This window comes from Oncorhynchus kisutch, linkage group LG11, assembly GCF_002021735.2.
Source record: "Oncorhynchus kisutch isolate 150728-3 linkage group LG11, Okis_V2, whole genome shotgun sequence".
Lineage (NCBI taxonomy): Eukaryota > Metazoa > Chordata > Actinopteri > Salmoniformes > Salmonidae > Oncorhynchus > Oncorhynchus kisutch.
In genome coordinates this window covers 32243531-32265334 of record NC_034184.2, presented here as the reverse complement: position 1 = coordinate 32265334, position 21804 = coordinate 32243531, and the positions used below count along the sequence as shown (strand labels likewise).

Sequence of the window (21804 nt, the reverse complement as noted above, 5' to 3'; positions counted from 1 at the left end):
AAGTGGTTCTGATATTGGGAATAACATAGTTCCTCGCCAGAGTAGGATAGCATTTGGCTGAAGCCAGAGTAAGATTTAATTGCCTGGGTTCTCTGCCACCAAGAAAACACTGGAATGTTGGAAGTGAGGGTGTGTTATCAGGACTCTGATCTGGAAACCACCATGGAAATCAAAGGGCAAGACATTAAGGACATTACACAGACACAATAACACATTCACACCTTTGAACATATAATTTCCAGTCAATTACTTTATTAGTGCCAAAAGTTCATCTTGCGTAACTTGTGTGAAGTTCAGCTCAGGCTTATGCCAAAAACAAGTGTGACTGGAACACATGATTTTACAGAACAGTGCATGCTTCAGATAAGCCACGGTTATGTGTGTATTCAATGCTGGTATTCAAATAAAAAAAGAGAGCAGAATGAAGGATAAACACTGTCAGTCTTTCACTGGTTCACACATGACAACCTCCAGTAGAACTGAAAACATTACCAACAGTCAGAGTTGCCACATATTGTAAAAACTAAGTACAACACACTAAAATTAGAGTCATCTTCTCAAGAGCTTTTAATCATACATAGAAATGTCATTCAACAGTACCATTCATTTAGAATGTTATATCAGTATATTTAGTGTAAAGAGCATTACGTTTTTGTCTGATGAGGAATATCCATAGGGATGACAAAATCTTTTATAACCACACCAGAGATAGAGCTGTGGAAGAGAGAGAAAGAGACGCAAGAGTACATGACTACATATATTGGAACACCTCAGACTACATTTGAATACCTCAAAAGCCAACATTTATCTGTGGTTTATGTACCACTGTCCATCCTTTTGTTTTTTTGTGTTTTTTTCCGAGCAGTGTGGCAAGCAGTGTCTTTCAGAATCAAAAAGTCAACATATCTTTACGCTAGCTCCCTCCCATCATCAATGCCCTATATCTGGGTTACTCCTAAAGCTGAGATTTCTTTTACAATACATCTTACTGACTTAAGCAATTCTTACTGGGATGCAATTGATTAAGTTGTTTTTGAACAAGGGGGTGGGGTGTGCACATTACTGCTGTTGGAATGTGGTATTGCAGACATGGAAGGGATCCAACAGATCCAGCCCACAAACACCACAACAAGACATTGTTACCATCGTGTTGGTTGTTAGCGCCACAATAATTCCAATCGTTAACAGTTCCAAGCAAAAAACAAACATTTACAAGACAAGGTGAACAGATATCAGCCTACAATTCCCAGAAGCTCAGTTAAAGTCAGTAAACTCCTTAGAACGCCCCATGTTGCTTCAGGTCTTCTGCCGGCTCATAGAAACTTGCTCTGTGGGGTTTCAACTCCCTGGTTGTCGAAGTAGTGTAGCATGGCATAGCACGTTAAGGCTGGGAGGGGGGATGCGCTGCATGCTGCGACATAGCTGCAGGAGAGGACATGGACTGGACCATTGGCTGGGCTGGCGGGGGGAGCGGGTGCAGAGGCTGCGCCCCTGAGTGCGTGTTGGGGGAGGGCGGTGGTGTCGGACGTTTGAATTTATCTGGGCTGGTGCTTCTTCTCGGGGAGGGCCTCTGTTTTGAAGAAAAGAGGGAAGACAGAGGGCGATAAGAAACACTCAGTCACATCAATTCTCATCAAAAAAAAAAAAAAACTTCTCAAAAAGCTTCCATTTCAAATCGAACACCTTCAAATACCTTTCCGTAAACAGTTCCCCTTCTTACGTGAGCATTGGTGAGTCATAAACAAATACTGCTGGTGCCAAAGCGCTGGCAAATACACCCTGACTTTGATGAGTATCTGAGTGGCTGGCCTGATGCACCTTGTCACCACCACTTACTACTGATGAGCTCTAGGATCTCTAATGACGGCTGCCACCCAGAAACCAACACACTTCAGAGGCACATGCTGACAAAAAAGTAATGCTCATCTCTGGAGCACTCAATGTTACCATGGAAACACACACACAAAAAAAGAGAGTGCGTGTGTCACTTTTGCAAAGGGCAAACGCAAGTCACTGAAAAGAAGCAGAGTGTTCGGCTCACAAAGTCATCTCTGAGCTGAGAACTGTTTCAACCCTGAGGGTGCACCTAGTACCTGATGAAAGGAGGGTAAACTCCTGTGACTTCTCCCAGCAGCCAGTCAGACACAGGAAATCAATGTTACTTAACCGGTCTCCATAACCACAGGGAATGGCTTCACTGTACAGAGACACTAAGCTCCCACATTTACATCCTCAGTTTTTATGCAAGTAAAGTCCTACCATATATATCTATATATATTTTTAAAATCACGGCAGCTGTGATGGAAACAGGAATTTCGGTACAATTTTATAAATGCCGACAGAATTGGTTTGTTTGACATGGTGGGATCTTTTTGTGACTGTAAAATGAATTATGCGAGAAATGGCGATAAATGCCGTTATGCTCAAATATTGATATAACAACCATCATATCAAAGTAAACTTGGGAGTCACACGATGTGTGGTCCTCCCACTACAACTCGGAAAACCATGCAGTTTATTAGGCTACAGATGAAATAAATTAACTTAACAGGGCGGTGAAAGTGCACAGTGATCTTGATGCTCCATTCCAATAAATATTGAGGGTCGTATTCTGGTGACACGATGATCGATCATTGACTGTTGTTTGACAAATATAAATTTTCTCGCTGTTATCCATAATAATCTCATCATGTAGACTAGCCAACCCCCGCTGTATATGAGAGCTGTTGGCTAGAGCGCACCTGCTAAAACCAGAGGGGGCACATTTGATTTTTAACGCAACAGTTTTTGGACAAAACTATGGGTAGAGTTGAAAATGCAATGGAAACATATTGAACTTTAGATTTTTATTCTGTACATGAAAACATAAGCGAAAAAGTAAATTGTGTGTGCAGTACATCATCACACACTGATTTGTATCCGCAACAAATGCATTTGGTGGAAACACCACTGGTGGGAAAATGTGCATATTTTCTTAATGCAGATTCTTGAATATTTGCATGAAAATCTGGTCGCCAATTGGATGGAAACCGAGCCGATGTTGACACGGAGCCAGAGACGTCTGCAGAAGACAGTCACTGATGTAATTACAAAATGTTCTACTCAGTACTCAGACTCCTACTCAGAACTTGGGTATATTTGTGTGTCCATTTGCAATTAATAGGCTAATCCATATTCCCTTAGGCTGCTCCTAGGTCCTTTTGCGCAGCAATGGAATGAATGATGGGACAGAGTGACCTGAACAGCGGTAACAGGAAAGTGAATTTCCTAAAGCCTGTGGTAATGAGTGGTTGAACAGGAGACACAGGTCACAGGGAGCTGTGTCAGATTGGGCTGATCCCTGCCGCCACCACAGTCATTACCACCCTGATGGCACTGGGAGAGGACATCCTGAGTTGATAACAGGCACTGGGAGGACAATTAAACACAGGCAGGGATGTCCCACAAGATTGTGCCAAATGGTGTGAGAACTGAAATACAAGCTTTTAAATTAAGAGCATTCTTCAATTCCACAAGCAATGAATTTAGCAGTATTGATTGTTATTATGTTTGAGCATAAGAACACAGCATTAGCCATGGTAAAATGCATAGAATTGCAGGAAATTAGCTTTACAAATGTCAACATTCTCTTAGCTCATGGCAGAATATGTAGAATCCGCCATCGAGAAATTCAGCTACGCAGACCTCACCCATTACCATGCCCACCACATATGCCCCTTTTTGATACAGAAAAGAACCCTGCACACCATACAAATCTGCTGGCTCAGACTGACTCCTGGCCCGTTTATTGAAAAGACCTCATTTGATAGAACATTCATATAGTCCAGGGATCACCAACTACATTCAACAGGGGGCCATTTTTTTTCTTGAGCACATGTTCGGGGGTCCAGAACATAATTACAAATAATCCCAAACAGATATAATATTTGACTAAAACAATTATTTCAAACCTTGCTATATGATCACGCGACTCTCTTATGCGTGGGAATATAATTTGGAGCTGATTTCCCAGTGTTTTTACAGTCTTATGTCCAACCACAATTCATTTATTCCTCAGAAAACCTGGGGGGGGACACAGGAGCTTTATACTGTACCAAACAAATTAAGATATGACCCAGATTAGATATTCATTAGATACACACCATAAAGATTAATGGCCCACTTACACCAGCCCTTCTCCATGGTATTGGTAGGAGATCCATTCTTCACTATTGCTACATCTCAGCAAGGATCAATGTATACGACAACACTCCCATGATATCTAGATCCGGGACATTTTGTGTTAGTACCATCTGATAATGCTGTCTGCGCCATTTTAGAGAATAACTGGCATTCATCCATCTACACATCAACCCCATTATTTTTCATGGTGCAGCTTATATAGCTTAGTCTTGCTAGTTCAGATGTCCATTGGTGGTGTGATAGGAGTAAAGCAGACTCACCGCTACGCCGTGGGAGGATCCTCCGTGGATGTGCAGGGCTGGGGCGTTGAAGTGGGAGATGGCGGCTCTGGACAGAGTGGCCGGGGGAGTGAACCCAACTGTGTGACTACCATATGACAGACCTGGAAGAAGACAGTCATTTAGTTTGTAATGTATTTTATGTCTCTGAATTCCATGTACAGTTGCAGCCAAATATATTGGCACCCTTGCACTTCTGTTGAATAATTCCCTATTTCTTAAAAAATAACTTAAAATAAAAAAATGTTTGGTCCCCTCACCTTGTTATTTGATTTTCAACATTGCAGAACCAATTGTATTTTTGTAAACCTAAGTTTACATTTTTTATTTAGACAAATAGCATGGACAAAATGATTGGCCCCCCCGGAGCTTGTACTTGGTTGAACAGCCTTTGGGCCAAGATAACTGCAGACACTCAATGAGCTTGTTGCACCTTTTCACTGCCAATTTTGCCCACTTTTCAGCAGCAAACTTATCTAATTCCTCAATTATTAAGGGGTGCACTCCAACTTCTGTTTTCAGCTATTGCCATAGGTTATGGATGTGATTCAGATCTGGACTCTTCGCTGGTCACTCCAGAACCTCTTATTGAAACATTCCTTTTTGACGTGTGCTTGGGTTTGTCTTGTTCTAAGACAGACAACCTTCAATGGAGACTCCGTTTTACACTAGGTTAAACATCAGACTCAACATTACACTCCAAAACACTAATCTGCTGATCCTAGGATCACTCACTACTCATAAAGCAAATGTAGAACTTATATTATTCAAAAACTAAAAATACTGTCAAATACAGTCATCTTGTCAATTTTTAAAATTTATTATTTGTATTTTATTTTTTAAATGCCTTGATATAATAAACTCAGCAAAAAAATAAGCGTCCCTTCTTCAGGTCCCTGTCTTTCAAGGATAATTAGTAAAAATACAAATAACTTCACAGATCTTCATTGTAAAGGGTTTAAACACTGTTTCCCATGCTTGTTCAATGAACCCATAAACAATTAATGAACATGCACCTGTGGAACGGTCATTAAGACACTAACAGCTTACAGCCGGTAGGCAATTAAGGTCCCAGCTATGAAAACAGGACACTAAAGAGGCCTTTCTAATGACTGAAAAACATCAAAATAAAGATGCCCAGGGTCCCTGCTCATCTGCGTGAATGTGCCTTAGGCATGCTACGAGGAGACATGAGGACTGCAGATGTGGCCAGGGAAATAAATTTCAATGTCCGTACTGTGAGAAGCTTAAGACAGCGCTACATGGAGACAGGACGGATAGCTGATCGTCCTCGCAGTGGCAGACCACGTGTAACAACACCTGCACAGGATCGGTATATCCGAACATCACACCTGCAGGACAGGTACAGGATGGCAACAACAACTGCCTGAATAACACCAGGAATGCACAATCTCTCCATCAATGCTCAGACCATCTGCAATAGGCTGAGAGAGGCAGGACTGAGGGCTTGTAGGCCTGTTGTAAGGCAGGTCCTCACCAGACATCACCGGCAACAACATCGTCTATGGGCACAAACCCACTGTTGCTTGACCAGACAGGACTGGCAAAAAGTGCTCTTCCCTGACGAGTTGCGGTTTTGTCTCACCAGGGGTGATGGTCGGATTTGTGCTTATCGTCGAAGGAATGAGCGTTACACCGAGGCCTGTACTCTGGAGCGGGATCCATTTGGAGGTGGAGGGTCCGTCATGGCCTGGGAGCAACATCGGACTGAGCTTGTTGTCATTGCAGGCAATCACAACGCTGTGCGTTACAGGGAAGACATCCTCCCTCATGTGGTACCTTTCCTGTAGGCTCATCCTGACATGACCCTACAGCATGACAATGCCACCAGCCATACTGCTCGTTCTGTGGGTGATTTCCTGCAAGACAGGAATGTCAGTGTTCTGCCATGGCCAGCGAAGAGCCCGGATCTCAATCTCATTGAGCACGTTTGGGACCTGTTGGATCGGAGGGTGAGGGCTAGGGCAATTCCCCCCAGAAATGTCTGGGAATTTGCAGGTGCCTTGGTAGAAGAGTGGGGTAACATCTCACAGCAAGAACTGACAAATCTGGTGCAGTCCACGAGGAGTAGATGCACTGCAGTACTTAATGCAGCTGGTGGCCACACCAGATACTGACTCTTACTTTTGACCCCCCCTTTGTTCAGGGACACATTATTCAATTTCTGTTAGTCTGTGGAACTTGTTCAGTTTATGTCTCAGTTGTTGAATCTTATGTTCATACAAATATTTACACCGGTTAAGGTTGCTGAACATAAATGTAGTTGCCAGTGAGAGGATGTTTCTTTTTTTGCTGAGTTTATTTTGGCCATGTGGCCCAGCCCTACCAATTGGATACCATGAAATTGTGGAGGAAAAAGGGGTAAAAAAAATAAAAAAATAAAAAAATAAATTAAGGTTTACCAATGACCAAATGAAGCATTCAAAGAAGACCCTCCCTACAATCAAACATGGAGGTTCGATAATGCTCTTAGGTTGATTTGTTGCAATACATCATGAAATCAGAAGATTATCAAGGTGTTTTGGAGTGCAATGTTCAACCCAGTGTCAGAAAACAGTTGAAGGTTGTGGGTTGTGGGTCTTCCAACATGACAACAACCCCAAGCATACATCAAAAGCACCCAGAAATGGTTCAAGAAGAAACACTGGACTGTTATGGAGTGTAGATTGAAATGTATTGATTGAAATGACCATGCTGTAACATGGTCAGCATGTTTCAACTAACCTTTATAATGTTTCACAGTCATGTAGAGATGACTGGGAAACAAAGGTGCCAATATATTTGCCTGCAACTGTATTTCTGTGGCATGTACTTGGTATGAATGTGAGTAAAGTAAGTTTAAGGATCTCTACGTGACTGGGAAACACCATAAAGGCTGGTTGAAACATGCTGACCATGTTACAGCATGGTCATTTCAATCAATACATTACATGGGCATTTGGGGCTGCTGCACTCACTAGGTCTCCACAACTGGCATTATACTTACACTTCTAATTGGGTGCACGCCACAGCGATCATCCAGCCAGCTACTTTGGGTCATTAGCCTCAGAAGCCTAACACAGTGTAGCTTGGTAACCTGGTCTGCTTAGCGTTTCTAGGGCCATGTCTAGCAGAGCTATCAGCCCCCGCTAACACTCGCTCATTATGTCTCCAGCTGCCTGACACTGCAGACTGTCAGAGATAAACAGACAAATTACCATGATGGAGTCTTATCTAACCCTATTACCCTATTTTTGGTCATTCCAGGGAGCATCCTTATGCTTACTTCTCTGGAGCAGCTTTAATGTAAAATGTTGCTCATTGGAGAATGGGAGATAGACAACTGGATATTGGTGGTGGTTTGTCTAAAGAGTGTTGTAACGTAGGCCTAATTGGGTGATTCAAGGTGAGAGACTAATCCTCAGGGGCGGCTGCAGTTATTGCTTGAGATCAATGTAATCTTTCAGTCAGTTAATATCATGAAGTACCAAAATGTCATTACTGAAGAAAAAAAAGGAAAAAAAATCTCTAATAAGGTGTTTTGAAGACCGACAGTCCTTGCAACCCACTGGAACTTGAGCTCCATGGTCTTAAAGGCCCAGGGCAGTCAAATACTTGATTTCCTGTGTTTTACATATAGTTCCACACTATGCGGTTGGAATAATAGTGTGAAATGCCTTTCTAGTTTAAGTTTGAAAACACCATCTGAAATCAGCTTGTTTTGGTGGGGTGGCGTTATGGCTTTCCATGGTGACGTCACCAGGTGGTAAATTAGTTAGAACAATAAGAGTTCCAAACCTCTGCCAATAACAGCTAATTTTCCATTTTCCCCTCCACACTCAGACCCTCCTAGACACTGCTAGCAAAATTATTGTTTGAGAAATAGCCCTCTGCTAAGAAACTATTTTTGTATCTTTTTGACCATTTAATTGAACACAAAGGTACTTAATTGTTACCCAGAAATGATTTTGATACTGACATAAAAATGGCTGCATTGGACCTTTAATTATACCCCTGAAAACATTTCCTGGACAAAAAAAAAAAAACTGATCTGTTAACATGAACCATGGTTTTAAGGAGGTACCTTGCATACTGAGCCTGGGTGTTGCAGGAGCTCTCTTTCTGCATAACAGGATATGCTAAGAAGAAAACTCAAAAGTAACTTGCTACAGGCAAAGGTAGTCACCCAAACAAACTCATTTCTCCCTCAATTGGTATCAACTTTAGAAGCTGTCAAACTTGACATGATGTCGGACATTTTCAGAAGGAAAAATGTGGTTAGGGATTGGGGATAGGGATATAAATAAGATTGAATTGAACTAATTTAAGAATAGAGTTATTGTTTTGATATACCTGTTAACCCAATGTTCAAAACAAGTAGCAACCAACAGGACTTGTACCAAGGTGACCTTAAATTCACCCAATTATCAGTAAGGATATATCAAACTGGAACAGAGAGTTCCTGATACACCGATAGATAAAATATGACTTAATGAGTAACTAAATATAAACTAATACACCTATTCATATCATACAATATTATACAACAACTCTGTCAGAGTCAATGGTGCTCTTTATGGATGTGGCACTTTCTCTTCCTTCAACCAGTGACATAATAGATATTCATAAAACAGGGTGTAATTATGAGGTGTTGGACGTGGGCCAAGGTATTCCTGTACTGTACGTACCAGGTGATATGGGTCGGCTGGAGCTGGGGGAAGGAGTGTATGGGATGGGACTGGATACCGTCCGTGCTCGCAAGCCTTGAGCTGACATCTCATTGAAGTACCTGAGGGAGGAAAATAGCAGTTTAGACAATCATTTTGTCTCCAAATATCACTCCCAATCCCTTGAGCAATGATTCGCTGTCTGAAACGGAAAGTACTAGCATTGGAGTATCAAGTGTGACATTGAGGAAGTGAGAATGTGGGGTTGCTTATTTGACTTTTGGCTATGCATGGCTGACCGTAGAATAGAACTTAAACATAGGTTGGAGATGGTGAAGTTGGAATAGAGTGTTTAATGGGTTGCTGTTTCATGTCTACCTCTCGTCATCCATCTCCAGACTGGACTCGCTCTCAGACAGCTGTCTACACAGGGCCTCGCGGCGCTCCATCTCTCTCTGCAGCTTCCTCTGCAGACGGATGTTCTCCTCACGCATGTGCCGCTCCTCCTCAATGTACTGGGCCCGCTTCTCTGTGTCTGGGAGGGGACGGACAAATAAAGTTTCATTAAAAACTAAATGCATCATCATTACACAGAAATGAGTCATTTCACAACAATGTATTGTTCTGAGAGAGCAAAGACGCAAAAGATTTTAGACAATATTATAATTAATGTGCTTACCAAAAGTACTTTTCTATAATGCACCACTTCAATAGTTGTTTTCCTTAGCCTTTTATTGGTGTTTTTTTAATGTGCTTTTTATTGCTATAGTATAGCAGCTATTGCACCCAAATACACTGTGTTCGTCATGTTGCAAAGTAACACTAGCCCCATAGGTGAAATAGGTCACTTATGGTCTCTAATGACAAAAAGGGTTATGAGGTTACAAAGCCCATGATTTCATCAGCTTCTTAGTATTATTTTTGCCACAGCCCTGGTCCAAGAAGGCTTTAGACCAAACAAAAGATTGGTCTGACGCCTCCCTCTAGTGGCTGCAGCAACCACCAAAGAACATCAACTGTGTGTAGAGCGCTGTCCGCGTTACTGAAGCTGCAACATAATTACAGCCAATTCTGACTGAATAGTTATGTTAAAGAATTACCTAATTTGTTTAGGAAAAACATTCCCTACTCCCTCAACCCTTGCTCTCTTTATGTGACACATGTATGCATCACGTGCACGTGACCAATAGGGCCTGACCTATAGCATATCATTATCACAAATAAATTGGATATAGCCATCTCTGAACACGTGACAACAAAATGGATGCAGAGGACATGAAAAATAACTTGAAACGGGGGAATGTTTCATGGTTGCGCAGGAGGTAAAGGGGAAGTTTGATGTGTGGAATAAATTTGACTGGTTGTCAAAAATACAGGAGATCAAGAAAAAGGTAATGGCACAAGCTTTGCGTGCATATTATGTGTGCTGTTAGATTACAAAGAAAAATATGCTTGGAACAATGTAAACAACACATTATAAGCGTACCAGAGTCTGTTGTAACATTTGTTTCGTTTTTTTTGTAAATCCTTTATTACAGTAAAGACTAAAAACAGTCGCATTAATTCGTGAATGCAATTTTCTAAATGAAACAGTTTAGGCCTATTTATTGTTAACGTTAATTATTCAATGGTCGCTTTTTTATTTTAAAACAAATGCTTGATTGCATTTTACAACATGAATGACTCGTATTCTGTGTGATGACATGAAAGAATAAATGATTGATTGATACAGTAGCCTATATAAGTATTGAAATACAGGCCTAAGTAAGTTACAGTATTAAGACCATAGAGGATGCGCTCTTAGGCATACAGCCGGTGGTTATACAAGGCTGCTATACTTAGCCTACTAATGATGATGACATTACTTTTTATTATGATAGTAATAATAATGACAATAACGAGAGATCACAGAAAGATGGTTATTATAAATATAATTTGACAATTTGGAAAACTGTAAAGACTGAATAAATTATAAATAATACTATGGTCTAAAAAATAAGTGTAAAGCCTTTATTACAGCATAGCAAAGATTTAAAAACAGCTGAATTTGTTGCGTGAGGCTTGGTGCTCACGGAATCAGTAGGCTATTGAGTGTTTAATCAGGAAACAGAAGCAGGATCTGTCTCATTTCTGTAGATACACAGTACCAGTTAAGTTTGGACACTACTCATTACAGGTTTTTTTTTTTTGTGCTATTTTCTACACTGTAGAATAATAGTGAAGACAAACAATGAAATCATGTGGGAATCAAAAAAGTGTTAAACAAATGTAAATATATTTTAGCTTTGAGATTCTTCAAAGTACCCACCCTTTTACTTGATGACAGCTTTGCACACTCTTGGTATTTTCTCACCCAGCTTCATAAACCACCTTGAATGAATTTAAATTAACAGGTGTGCCTTGTTAAAAGGTGATTTGTGGAATTTATTTCCTTCTTAATCTGTTTGAGCCAATCAGTTGTGTTGTGACAAGGCAGTGGTGGTATACAGAAGATAGCCCTATTTGGTAAAATACCAAGTCCATATTATGGCAAGAACAGCACAAATAAGCAAAGAAATGACAGTCCATCATTACTTTAAGACATGAAGGTCAGTCAATAGCTAAAATTTCAAGAACTTTGAAAGTTTCTTCAAATGCAGTCGCAAAAACCATCAATCACCATGATGAAACTGGCTCTCATGAGGACCGCCAGAGGAAAGGAAGACCTAGATTTACCTCTGCTGCAGAGGATAAGTTAAACTGCACCTCAGAAGCAGCCCAAATAAATGCTTCAGAGTTCAAGTAATAGACATCTCAACATCAACTGTTCCGAGGAGACTGCGTGAATCAGGCTTTCAAGGTCGAATTGCTGCAATGAAACCACTACTAAAGGGCATCAATAAGAGGAGAATTGCTTGGGCCAAGAAACATGAGCAATGGCATTAATCTGTCCTTTGGTCTGATGAGTCCAAATTTGAGATTTTTGTTCCAACCGCCGTGTTTTTGTGAGAGTGTGCAAAGATGTCATCAAGGCAAAGGGTGCCTACTTTGAAGAATCTAAAATATATTTTGATTTGTTTAACACTATTTTGGTTACTACATGATTCCATATGTGTTATTTCATAGTTTTGATGTCTTCACTATTATTCAACAATGTAGAAAATAGTAAAAAATTAAGAAAAACCCTTGAATGAGTAGGTGTCTGTATATGGATGATTTATAAAGCCAGGCACATTTAACAGTTGATTATAGAACTAATTAAGTTGGGGTTTCGTCTCTCCTCACTTTTCTTAGACAATCAAGGCAAGGGCTGTTTTCTCGTCTCCTAATTATGTTGCTGCCGCATTGTTCTCAACACCAATATGCTGGTTACTTTTGTTATTATGCACACAGCAACATGGTCTAGGAAAAGGCGCCAATTCAACAGCGTTTCAGAATCACAGACAGCGACCACTATCCAATGTGGGAGAAAGCGCATTTTTATAAAATAATATTATTTTTTATTTGTGTTGCACCATTGTTCTTACATAATATAACCACCACATACAATTTCTGCAGCACACTTCTTAGACTGATGGACTGTGCCATCCCTACGGCCTCCACGATGGATCAGTCCACTCCGACAGGCGCGAAATCAGACAGGTGTCTTGTATGCAATTATTATTTATTTGACTGATACTGCTCGACTAAAGAAATCTCGGGCAACAAACAGCCTATCAACCAAACAATTGACCAGTCGACTAAATGGGGTCAGCCCTAGTGTGTCCACATCTGTTTGAGTGGTAGAACTAATCGTTCCCAAATTGAATTAAATTAAAGTGTATGGACCTTTCAAACACATGATAGACATGTATCTGTAAAAAGAGGAGTACTCTACGGTGACCTACCACTGGTGTTCTAAGATCACGTGAAACAATCAGTGAACAAAATGAAAATAACTGGCTGTAGATCTTCTTGAGCACCAAAGCTTTTATGAATTTTTATGATTTCTACAAAACTAGGGCACGTCATGATGAGTTCACCGTTAACCATCGACCTTTGACACTCACGCTGCAGCTCGGTGGTACGGAGGCTCTTCTTCAGTCTCTCCACCTCGTCCTTCAGGAAGCGGATATGCCGCATCATGTTCTCCGGAGAGTCGATCTCCATGGAAACATCCCTGGGAGAGGGAGGAGCAGACACAGGCTGGTCCAACTTCTCCTGGAGGATTCTGTCAAAGTTAACAGATCCGCCAGTAAGGGAAGATGGAGAGAACCATTCGATATATTATTACTACTTTCCTAATAAAAGAACATCACTGAAGAGCATACAACAGTAATATGAAGGTTCATTTAGTTTACTTTCAACCATTCACTGAATCCAGCACCGAGGTTTCTCTAGATGTGCACATACTACTCTACTCCTAAAGAATATACGGTTACATAATAAAATCGTACCTTTTCTCTGCCTCCAATTTGTCCATGCGCTTCCACAGTCTATTGACAAGAGCTTCTTGTTCTTGCTCTAATGTGTTTTCGAGGTCAATCTTCTCGCGCCTTAGCTGGAAAGAAAGGGAACACAGAAAAGAGATTCAGTTTCAGAACATCTTGCACAATAAATGCACACCCACACAAAAAACACATACATCCCCAGCACGGTAATGGCACTTTCTCTTAAGTGGCAGTGCTGACGTGATGTTTATAGTTTGTCCTCATAGAATAGACTCAGCTGCACCAAGACGATGTCATTGCGCATGGCGTCATTCACAGGAGGCTGGTGAGGGGAGGACAGCTCAGACAAACGGCTGGAATGGGGTGACTGGAATGGTATCAAAACCATGGAAACTATTGTGTTTTGATGCCTTTAAAACCATTCCATTCATTCATTCATTTCCAAACACTATGAGCACGTACTTCCCAATTAAGGTGCCACCAGCTGCCTGTGGTGTCATTATAGTGTCATGGTACCTGCTCCAAGGTGAGCTGCTTTGATATTGTGTCGTTCTCCATTTTCTTGATCTTCTTCATCAGTTTGTTGACCTGGAACTCCTGCTCCTGTTCCAAGTGCTGTTCCAACTCAGCCTTCTCATGTTGTAACTGTGGGAGGAAAAGGGGAGGAGAAATCAATGCAAGTAATTGCAACCACTGAAAAGATTGGCATTAGAGCACTGTGGCTACATGTTGATTGGTCCGTGTTATAGAGATGGTTAAGGGTTGGTACGGCTTGTCTCTGATTGTGATCTGGTGAAGAATGTCTTGTGAAATGGCGATGGTACAGTTAGATATAGCCTAAAGCAGCCAAAGTAACCACCTTTGGCAGTATACCAATAAAAAGGGTGTGGCTCAAAACATAGTTAAAAATAAGACGATTGTGTGATGGATTATGTAGATTAATTTTTTATTAGGGCCAATTCGCAAATATCTAACGAATACCGACCAATCATCAGGTCAAAATAAAACAAACAAATTAATAAAACAGGGGGTTGAGCTATTTTAGTTGAATGCTAGACGCCATTTGACAGCCTAACCTTAGCCTATTACTACAGTACAGTGGACCCTAACTTCAGATGAACCAATTACTGAAAATAAAAATGAGAATTGGGCTGCCTGTTTAAACACAGCCATAGAGGCCTGTATTTGAAGGTGGATACAGGACTTCTGGTGCTCTTTCATGCCGTCCCTAGGAGGGGTGCATCACTTGAGTGTGATGAGTCACTGACGTGATCTTCCTGTCTGGGTTGGCGCTAGAGGTCGACCGATTAATCGGAATGGTCGATTAATTAGGGCCGATTTCAAGTTTTCATAACAATCGGAAATCTGTATTTTTGGGCGCTGATTTTGACACCTTTATTTAATCTTTATTTAACTAGGCAAATCAGTTAAGAACACATTCTTATTTTCAATGACGGCCTAGGAACGAGGCAGAACGACAGGTTTTTACCTTGTCAGCACGGGGGAACCAATCCTGCAACCTTACAGTTAACTAGACGCTCTAACCACCTGCCTCACGAGGAGCCCGCCTGTTATGCGAATGCAGTAAGCCAAGGTAAGTTGCTAGCTAGCATTAAACTTATCTTATAAAAAACAATCAATCAACGACTGTCGTTGCACCAATGTGTACTTAACCATAAACATCAATGCCTTTCTTAAAATCAATAAACAAGTATATATTTTTTAAACCTGCATATTTAGCTACAATAAATCCAGGTTAGCAGGCAATATTAACCAGGTGAAATTGTGTCACTTCTCTTGCGTTCATTGCACGCAGAGTCAGCGTATATGCAACAGTTTGGGCCACTTGGCTCTTTGCGAACTAATTTGCCAGAATTTTATGTAATTATGACATAACATTGAAGGTTGTGCAATGTAACAGGAATATTTAGACTCATGGATGCCACCCGTTAGATACAATACGGAACGGAATAAACGTTTTGTTTTCGAGGTGATAGTTTCCGGATTTGACCTAAGGCTCATATTTCTGTGTGTTTATTATAGTTAAGTCTATGATTTGATATTTGACAGAGCAGTCTGACTGAGGGGTGGTAGGCAGCAGCAGGCTCGTAATAGTCAAAGGTATATGGTTTAGAGAGAAATAGTCGACGCGTTATAATTCCTGTAATAACTTGCGGCTGAACTTGAAAGGGGTTCCTTCGTTATTTTACCGTTCATGTCTTCCATACAGAATGTCTTGATCTACTTCAAATAAGGTCTGTGTTTTGTGCAGGCTTAAACCGCCTCGGCGTTTTGATACCCGTGTAAATCTCACTAGGATAAGGTAACATTTGTCAAAATATTTTCATAAATCCACTTTACAAAAAAAAGATCTTCGCTTATATTTAGCCAATATTGATCAGTTACCTTGTCCTATGGATATCTACACAGTTATAAAATTGGCAAGGTGGTGTAAGCCTACACGAAACACAGACATTATTTTAAGTGAATCTAAAAATATCCTATGGAATAAATGAATGAACCGCTTTTCAGATTTTGCTAGAAGGTGTCATGGGAATTTATGACTCGCACTTTGGTAGTCAATTCTTACCATGTCCATTATTAAAATAGGATTTCCTGCATATATAAATTACAGTTTTTGTTTTCAACATTCATCACAGGTAACTTAAACTATTTTTATTCAAACAGTTGAGAGTATTTGTCTCCTAAGCAGACTCTTCAGTATCATTGTCACTTCAGAGCTGTGTGTGTTTTACAGATGGCAGAGAAAAGCAGAGCACCAGTGTGGGACTATTACATGGAATTGGCACCAGGGAAAGCAAGGTGTCTTATTTGTGATAAAGATGTAAGCATGGGGTCAGCAACGGCTAAATCAAACAATACCACCAACCTGTGGAATCACCTTAAGAACACCCATCCAAAAGCCCATATGTATTAGTATAAGTTCTAAGTTAAAATAAAAGTGTTCATTGTTCATTCAGTATTGTTGCAATTGTCATTATAAAAAAAATGTGTGTATATATATATATATATATATATATATATATATATATATATATATGAGTCAGGCATTCATGGTTGAATTGCTGCAAAGAAACCACCACTAAAAAGACACCAATAAGAAGAGACTTGCTTGGGCGAAGAAACACGAGCAATGGACATTAGACCGGTGGAAATCTGTCCTTTGGTCTGATGAGTCTAAATTGAAGATTTTTGGTTCCAAAAATTGAGACACAGAGTAGGTGAATAGATGATCTCTGTACATGTGGTTCCAACAGTGAAGCATGGAGGTGGTGGTGTTATGGTGTGGGGGTGCTTTGCTGGTGACATTGTCTGTGATTTATTTAGAATTCAAGGCACACTTAACCGGCATGGCTACCACAGCACTCTGCAGCGAAACACACCCCTATCTAGTTTGCGCTTAGTGAGACTATCATTTGTTTTTCAGCAGGACAATGACCCAACACACATCCAGGCTGTGTAAGGGATATTTGACCAAGAAGGAGAGTGATGGAGTGCTGCATCAGATGACCTGGCCTCCACAATCACCCAACCTCAACCCAATTGGTTTCAGATGAGTTTGACCACAGAGTGAAGGAAAAACAGCCAACAAGTGCTCAGCATGTAGGAAATCCTTCAAGCATTCCTCATGGAGCTGGTTGAGAGAATGCCAAGAGTGTGCAAAGCTTTCATCAAGGCAAAGGGTGGCTACTTTGAAGAATCTCAAATATATTTTTAATTGTATAACACCTTTTGGTTACTACATGATTCCATATGTGCTATTTCATAGTTGATGTCTGCACTATTCTTTTTTATGTAACCCGGTAAGTTGACTGAGAACACATTCTCATTTACAGCAACGACCTGGGGAATAGTTACAGGGGAGAGGAGGGGGGGATGAATGAGCCAATTGTAAACTGGGGAGGATTAGGTGACCATGATGGTATGAGGGCCAGATTGGGAACTTTGCCAGGACACCAGGGTTAACAATAAGTACCATGAGCTCTTTAGTGACCAGAGTCAGGACACCCGTTTAACTTCCCAACCGAAAGACGGCACCCTACACAGGGCAATGTCCCATATCACTGTCCTGGGGAATTGGGATCTTTTTTTTTTAGACCAGTGGAAAGGGTGCCTCCAACACAACTTACAGCAGCATCTGATCTCCCATCCAGGGACCAACCCTGCTTAGCGTCAGAAACAAGCCAGCGGTGGGATGCAGAGTGGTATGCTGCTAGCCAATTATGATATACAATGTAGAAAAACGAGTGAATGAGTAGGTGTGTCCAAACTTTTGACTGGTACTGTATGTACAAATTATAATTGACCTATCTATTTTCAAATAACTGCCCTCTCTCTGGCCCGCAAATAGATTGACTATCAAATTGGTCAAAGAAAAATCGGTGCGGCCCTCCGTTGAATTTCGAAATCCCTGTGTTCCTCTTCCCAAAATGATTGCCCACCCCTGGTATAGAGGCAGCCCTGTCCTTATAGTAGTAGTAGTAGCCTATACCACTGAAAATACTAATAGTATGAACCACTATTTACTGTTGAAGCCTGGGGTGTGTTAGAACAGGGTTGCTAGTTCATATCCACATTAACATTGTTGTTCTAGCCTGGTGCAGGCCACTGACATGAAATTCATGGGGAAAAGTATGTTAGACAAGTCCATGTTTTATGACGACACTTGGTGAGGGGAACATGTGCTAAGGAGCGTCCGTTGACACTAAAGTGGGCCTGTTTTATGTTATGAAACAGGCCAGATAACAAGAGCCTCTAGACTGTCTGACCTTTAACCTGGGTTTGTTAAAACACATGAGTGGTCCAGTGAGATTCATGCTTCTTTGTACATCAAACCATTAGTCAGTACAACAAAGGTCAATAGCTCATATTAGTAATGGAGCCGAGGCAAAATATGGGTCAGTTGCAAAAGAGACCAAATAGCCTAAACCAGGAATAGGAGTAGTCAGTCGAGTCATTTAGAGTAGTGATGAGGTCAGTTAATAAAATAACTTGAGTCAAGAACCAATGCTGTTGGTTCTTGACTCAAACACACAACCTTAGGTTGACATTGCGACAAATACTCGGCACAAGTTAAATGCCCCAGGGTCAGTTATTCTCCAGATGTCACTCACTTGCATGAGTTTTCTTGACAGTTCATTCGTGAGAAATTCCTCCTCTTTCTCATAGTTAACAGCGAGGGTCTCCTTCTCTTTCTGCAGGGCCTGGATCTTCTTGAATAGAGTGTTGCTGATGAATTCCTCCTCTTGCTCAGCCCTGGCTTGCTGCAGTCAGAGGACAAAATGTACCAAAAATATCAGTGCAGCATTCACAACAAAATGGCTCACCGAATACCTGTCATAAATGTGTTATGGGATGCTTAACATTTTTTTGCACTGGGTAACAATGGCAACATATGAAGTGATTTGTTTTTGCCAATCGAATGTCAGCTTTTACCACACTGCTCAGCTCACAGCTGTATTCCGCTAAAATATGGGATTCATAAAGCTGATGGCTTTCTAATTGGCGCAGTAGTATCTTAACAAAAACAAGGAATAGCACTGTGCAAATTTGCTGCATTAAAGGTCTGTCAGCTAGAGAGGAAGCAGTTAGTCCACCCCCCATATCAATGACTCAAGAAGTAGCCTATTGCACTAACTGAATGAGTGACTGACGTTGAGGAACTACCTATAAAACATGTTGTACTGTCAACTGTCATGGCGAGGACAGACAGAAAAAGGGGTGGTGGAGGCACACAACAGGGGAACGAGGAGAGAGGAAATCAAATCCATGTCAGTCTACTGATGCATACTAGGTGTTGTTGGACTAGCTAGGTTATGATTTATTATAAATTCAACGTTTGTGTCAAGGGGTATATGTAACGTTAAGCACAAAAATAAATAACGATGAGAACCCAAAGCCTCATAATAGCGGACTAGTTGGCTAGTTTAGATGACACAGCTAACATTCTAACGTAAGTTGGATACAAACGCCAACTTCTTTGTCACCATTTGTCAAATGGATTGGTGTTTGCAAATTAACAACAGGACATTGGCGAGCAAGCTAATAAACTACGTTAGTTATCACCAAAACAAAACGGGTTACCAAGCTAACCAACTAGCTATGCTAGCTCACTAAACTAGCTAAGTTATCTAGCTAGCCTCTTAACAAGCACAACTACGTTGCCTTTATTTCGCTACTAGGTAGGTAGCTAGCTAACGTTAGTTGGCTAACCTGGTTGCAATTTCGTATGTTTAACGTGCGTGTATAACGTTAGGCGATTTTTTTTTATGTAGCTAGCTAGGCTAACCAACAAAAACCACCAGTTACTCACAATGGTGACGCTAGCTTTACGCAGGTCCCGATTCTCCCCCTGTAGTGCCTTGCACTTGAGTTTGAACGTCTCCAGCTCAATTTTAAGAACTTTGTTCTCCTGTTGTAGTGAGGCTAATCGGTTAGTTAACTCCTCTAATCGAAACTGTGAAATGACTACCCCCGGCTTGGTCAAATTTGAGGCGGATGATGACATCGGTGTAGCCGAGCTACTCCCTGCTCCGTCCGTGTCGCTCTCGCTTGCACTGTCCGCCATGGCTATGTGTGCGACAGACAGTACGGTGGAGGAGAGGAGACGAGACTGCAGTGTTTGTGGGGCAGCAGCAGGGTCTTCACTAATTGCCACAGTCACAAAGTCATCATTATGGCTAAAGCCCGCCTATTTCTACAATGTATATTCTTAAAGTCGTATTTTAAACGTAAACTTTACCCTAACCACACTGCTAACCTTATGCCTTAACCTAACCTCAAATTAAGACCAAAAAGCAAGATGCTGTTTCCATGTTTGACTTTGTGGCTGTGATTTCTAGTGACAACCCGGCAGCAGCCTATGAAAATTCGGTGTGACGTGACCTTGCTCTGTTTCAACCACACGCGTGTTAAATTAGCGCCACCCTGTGGAGATAGCTCTGTCAAGTGGTGTCCTATTTTGTGCCAATGTTTATCGATGCCATATGAAACAGAAAATAACATATAGAAAGTAAAAGAGTAGTATATTGCAATTAAGTGGACAATATTACTGAGGAAGTTTTGGGCTTCTGAGTGGTGCAGCGGTCTAAGGCACTGCATCTCTGTGCTTAGCGGCATCACTACAGTCCCTGGTTCAATTCCAGGCTGTATCACAACCGGCTGTGATTGGGAGTCCCATAGGGCGGCGCACAATTGGCCCAGCGTCATTAGGGTTTGGCTGGGGTAGGCCTTCATTGTAAATAAGAATTTGTTCTTAACTGACTTGCCTAGTAAAATATAAATAAAAGGAGGACAAAGCTGTTCATCTTTTGCTTTATCCAACAGTCGTCTAATGGAAATTTGCAGTGCATGAACAATACTTTTGTGTAGAAAATAGTTAAAATGTAAGAAAAACCCTTGAATGAGTAGGTGTGTCCAAACCTGACTGGTACTGTATGTCTGTGACCAAATTTGAAATCAACTCCTCGTCTTGATTCTCCACAAGTGTGCACTGCGACACTTGATCGCGTGGATTTATCAATGGGGGAAACTCCCTCCAGCCAATGCTTACACCAATTCCTTTAAATCCATGACAGGGAATGTGCAACTGACACTTCTGGAAAAGGGTGGAGAATGAGGACGCAGTCCAGGTGTCCCTATTGACACTTCTTGATGGCTTCTTGGGTTTTGTAGATCTGAAAAGACTGTAGAACTGAGAACACATCCCAACTTGCCAAGGTATGACAGTTTATGTCCAAGATGTGTTCATCTCTGGCTTAGCTACTGATTTTTTATATATTTTTTTGCATTTAACTCATTCAAAAGTATAATAAATGTACTAAAAGCATGTATTTTTTAACCTTTATTTTACTAGGCAAGTTAATTAAGAACAGAATTGTATTTACAATGACAGCCTAGGAACAGTGGGTTAACTGCTTTGTTCAGGGGAAGAATGACAGATATTTACCTTGTCAGCTCTGGGATTTGATCTAGCAACCTTTCAATTACTGGCCCAACACTCTAACCACTAGGCTACCTGCCGCTTACTGTGATGTTATACTGAAAGTGCTTAGAAATACACTTTATAGAATATTTCATTTCTTGAAAATGTTATTTTGTTACTACCTCTTCTTTGTCTGGCTAATTATTCAATCAATCATTCATTACATTACATATATGTATTTTATTTAGACTTTACCTTTATTTAACTAGGCAATTCAGTTAAGAACAAATTCTTATTTTCAATGACGGCCTAAGAACAGTGGG

General features: G+C 40.9%; 1 protein-coding gene across 1 annotated transcript; it reads right to left on the bottom strand.

Annotated features, from left to right (window-relative positions):
• Positions 1-230: 230 nt before the first annotated feature.
• On the bottom strand, positions 231-20388 carry LOC109899759 (coiled-coil domain-containing protein 6). The gene is made up of 9 exons (XM_020495268.2): positions 19871-20388; positions 18672-18821; positions 14053-14181; positions 13543-13646; positions 13156-13316; positions 9506-9662; positions 9149-9249; positions 4443-4564; positions 231-1570 (listed from the first exon to the last, which is right to left on the bottom strand). Exons 1-9 carry the CDS (start codon positions 20123-20125, stop codon positions 1382-1384), a joined length of 1368 nt encoding a protein of 455 aa, XP_020350857.1. The 5' UTR covers positions 20126-20388; the 3' UTR covers positions 231-1381.
• Positions 20389-21804: the final 1416 nt, after the last annotated feature.